General features: G+C 42.7%; 1 protein-coding gene across 1 annotated transcript; it reads left to right on the top strand.

Moving 5' to 3' along the window:
- Positions 1 to 237: 237 nt before the first annotated feature.
- On the top strand, positions 238 to 2,502 carry LOC143109885 (uncharacterized). Its single transcript, XM_076272695.1, has 4 exons — positions 238 to 490; positions 784 to 954; positions 1,153 to 1,295; positions 2,422 to 2,502. The coding sequence occupies exons 1-4, from the start codon at positions 238 to 240 to the stop codon at positions 2,500 to 2,502; spliced, it is 648 nt and encodes a 215-aa protein (XP_076128810.1).
- The last annotated feature ends 242 nt before the right edge of the window (positions 2,503 to 2,744 follow it).

Consider the following 2,744-nt stretch of genomic DNA (forward strand, 5'->3'; position numbering starts at 1 on the left):
TATGTCTTTTTCTGCACTTAGAATGTGCTCGAGACTGATAGAACGCATAACTGTAACGACAAATGAGCCTAAACGTTAACGTTAAAGCTATAACGAAAAAGTTAAACGAAACAGCAAGCTAAGGTCATGGCTGGTCCAGATAAGAAGAGGAGGGCTTTTAATTTCAGCCAAGACGAGTTGGAGGCATTAGTTCAGGCGGTGGAAGACAGGAAAACTGTATTGTTCGGAAAATTTTCAATGACCGTAACGGCGCAGTCTAAAGACAGACACTGGAAAGAGGTGGCGGACTCTGTCTCAGCGGTTTGTGGGATGCTGAGGACGGTGGAGAGTACTAAGAAAAAGTGGTCTTCTCTAGCAAGTGATGCTAAGATCAGGGGGGTCTTACAAAGGAGGGACCAAGCAAAGACGGGGGCTGGTTTGCCCGAAGTGAAGCCCCTAACCTCACTGGAGGAGAAGATCCTGGCCGTCATGGGTCAAGTTTACACCGAAGGTAAGTTGATTTCAGCACTAGCTTCCATCGCAAATTAGCCAGCTGCTAGCTAGTGCTACGATGTAACGATGATAATATAAAATGTAGCAGCGTAGCAGCTACCTGCTAGTGCCAGCGCTATCGATAACTGGCTTGGAGGAGTGGCTACATAGTAACCCTAGAATAGGGCCACCAGAAGCTACATGTTACTTGTGTCGAACCAGACAAAATACAGTCTATGTAGGCCTATGTAGACCGCAAAAGAAAAGCCAACGCTGACAACTCCCTAACGTGAAATCATTTGTGTATCATAGGCATTGCAACCGGCACGGAGGTGGGACTGGATGAGCTGTGTGAGCAGAAAAGTGGCGAGGTGTGTCAGTCGACATCGTCTGACCCTGAGTCGAGAAGGGTCATATTAACGCTGATGGATTCAGAGTGTGACACTATGAATCTGCCACCAGCAATGGTCATCCCATCACCTGGTAAGTCGAATTCAACGTTGATGGTAATTTAAAATAAATAGGCTATGAGGTGCATTTTCACAATGATGCTGTCTCAACTGTAGGCTACTCCTTAAAAACAGTTGAGGTATATAATGTCCCGTTTAGTCTATGCGGTTCACTGAAAGGTGCCTATAGGTTCTGAATCTAAGATTCACAGTTTTTGATTCTTCTCTACAGCTAAAAAGAAGAAGCACATAGGCCTACAAGAGGAGCTTCTGGAGTTGGAGAAGGAGAAGCTGTGGGTAATGAGAGAAAAGGTCAATATTGATAAGGAGAGACTGCAATTGGAAAAAGAAAAATTCGAATTCATGAAGGAGTATGTAAAAAATCAAGGGAACAACATTGTTGATCTCTCTGAACTATAAAAAAAAAAAAAGCACACTTATTTAAATTTATTTATTTAATATTGTCAAAAATAAATATTTGAAATCAAAACTGCAATGTTTTGTCTTTAATTATCTTGTAAAATAATGTGCAATTAAGTTGTTTCTGGCGGTTCTGCCAGTCTGTGCACCATCATGTAGGCCTATGCCATCATGGCCTTCCTCCTCATCTTCAACCGGGATGTTTTCAGGGTCCGGGAGATTAGCCATCCTGCATATGTTGTGCAGCACAGCAGTGGCCTTTACAAACATCACCACTCTCTCAGGGGAATACTGAAGATATCCCCCACTCTTATCATGGCATCTCCATCTACAACAACATAAATTAACCAGCAGTGCACCAATTAACCAGTTAGTTTGTATTGCCATCATGGTAACATGCTTTACTTTTTGGTATGATGTTATAGTCCATATTAATATTAAATAATATTAAACTTATACATTTGCTACATTGCTTTTGAAATGTATAGTTTAACACTAGCTTCTTCTTCAGGGTTACTACACACTCCTTATCTACACTATTGAATGCAACAAAGCAGTATGTCTCACCTTCCTTTCCATATACCATAAAGCCTCTCCTGACGGCTACGGCACCTTTTGTGTGCCACATTATACTTCCTCTCTGCCTCTGTCTGCTCATTCATGACTGGTGTCATTAGGTAGGGTTTCAAGGGGTATCCCGAGTCTCCCAAAAGCCATCCACTTGCCCTGCCCTCACTCAGGTAAGCATTGATATCACTGTAAATGGGCACATTTCATATTTTAAATAGTATTTGAGTGGAGCCTATAATGAAGTCTGTAAAACAATAATTTATGTTAGTGTCAAGGACCTACCTGGTGTTGAATATGAATGAATCGTGGATGGATCCAGGCCACTTTGCCAACAAATGCCGTATAACCATATTTTGGTCCCCTATACGTTAATGGCATGGTATCCTTTACGGCACACGTATGCCGGCTCACTTGGGCCACTTGGAGCTTTGATTGGAAAAAGTGACCCATCTATAAGCCCAATTACCCCTGGCATTCCACTCTGTTGTAAAAACTCCTCCTTTATCCGCAGAAGCTCTTCTCCACGCGGAAACTGAATATAATTTGGTGCCAGATTGCAGATGGCTTTGGTGACTTCCATGAGGTTGCGTGAAATACACGGCTGTGACACCGAAGACAGGCTTGCAACCTCAGTCTGGAAGTCACCCTTGGCAAAAAAACGCAGAGCATTTGTTACCTGCACAAGCACTGGCAAGGCTCCATGTCTCCTTGTAGGCCTCTCCAGAACTGGACGTAGTTCTTCCACCAAAGTCAAAATTAAATGTCTTGGCAGACGATAAAATGAAATTAAAACACGGTCCGGAAAATGTAACACATCATTATGCGGTCTAAGTA

The sequence above is a fragment of the Alosa pseudoharengus genome, unplaced genomic scaffold, assembly GCF_046254945.1.
Source record: "Alosa pseudoharengus isolate Yale_2024_CS ecotype anadromous, Long Island Sound unplaced genomic scaffold, YU_APseudo_1.1 YU_APseudo_1.1_scf_10, whole genome shotgun sequence".
NCBI lineage: Eukaryota > Metazoa > Chordata > Actinopteri > Clupeiformes > Clupeidae > Alosa > Alosa pseudoharengus.

Bases quoted from the DNA above. Each gene is read 5' to 3' on its own strand.
- LOC143109885 (XM_076272695.1), top strand. From the start codon at position 238: ATGACCGTAACGGCGCAGTCTAAAGACAGACACTGGAAAGAGGTGGCG. The intron at 491-783 runs GTAAGTTGATTT...TGTGTATCATAG, and splicing joins GGGTCAAGTTTACACCGAAG to GCATTGCAACCGGCACGGAG. The intron at 955-1,152 runs GTAAGTCGAATT...TCTTCTCTACAG, and splicing joins AATGGTCATCCCATCACCTG to CTAAAAAGAAGAAGCACATA.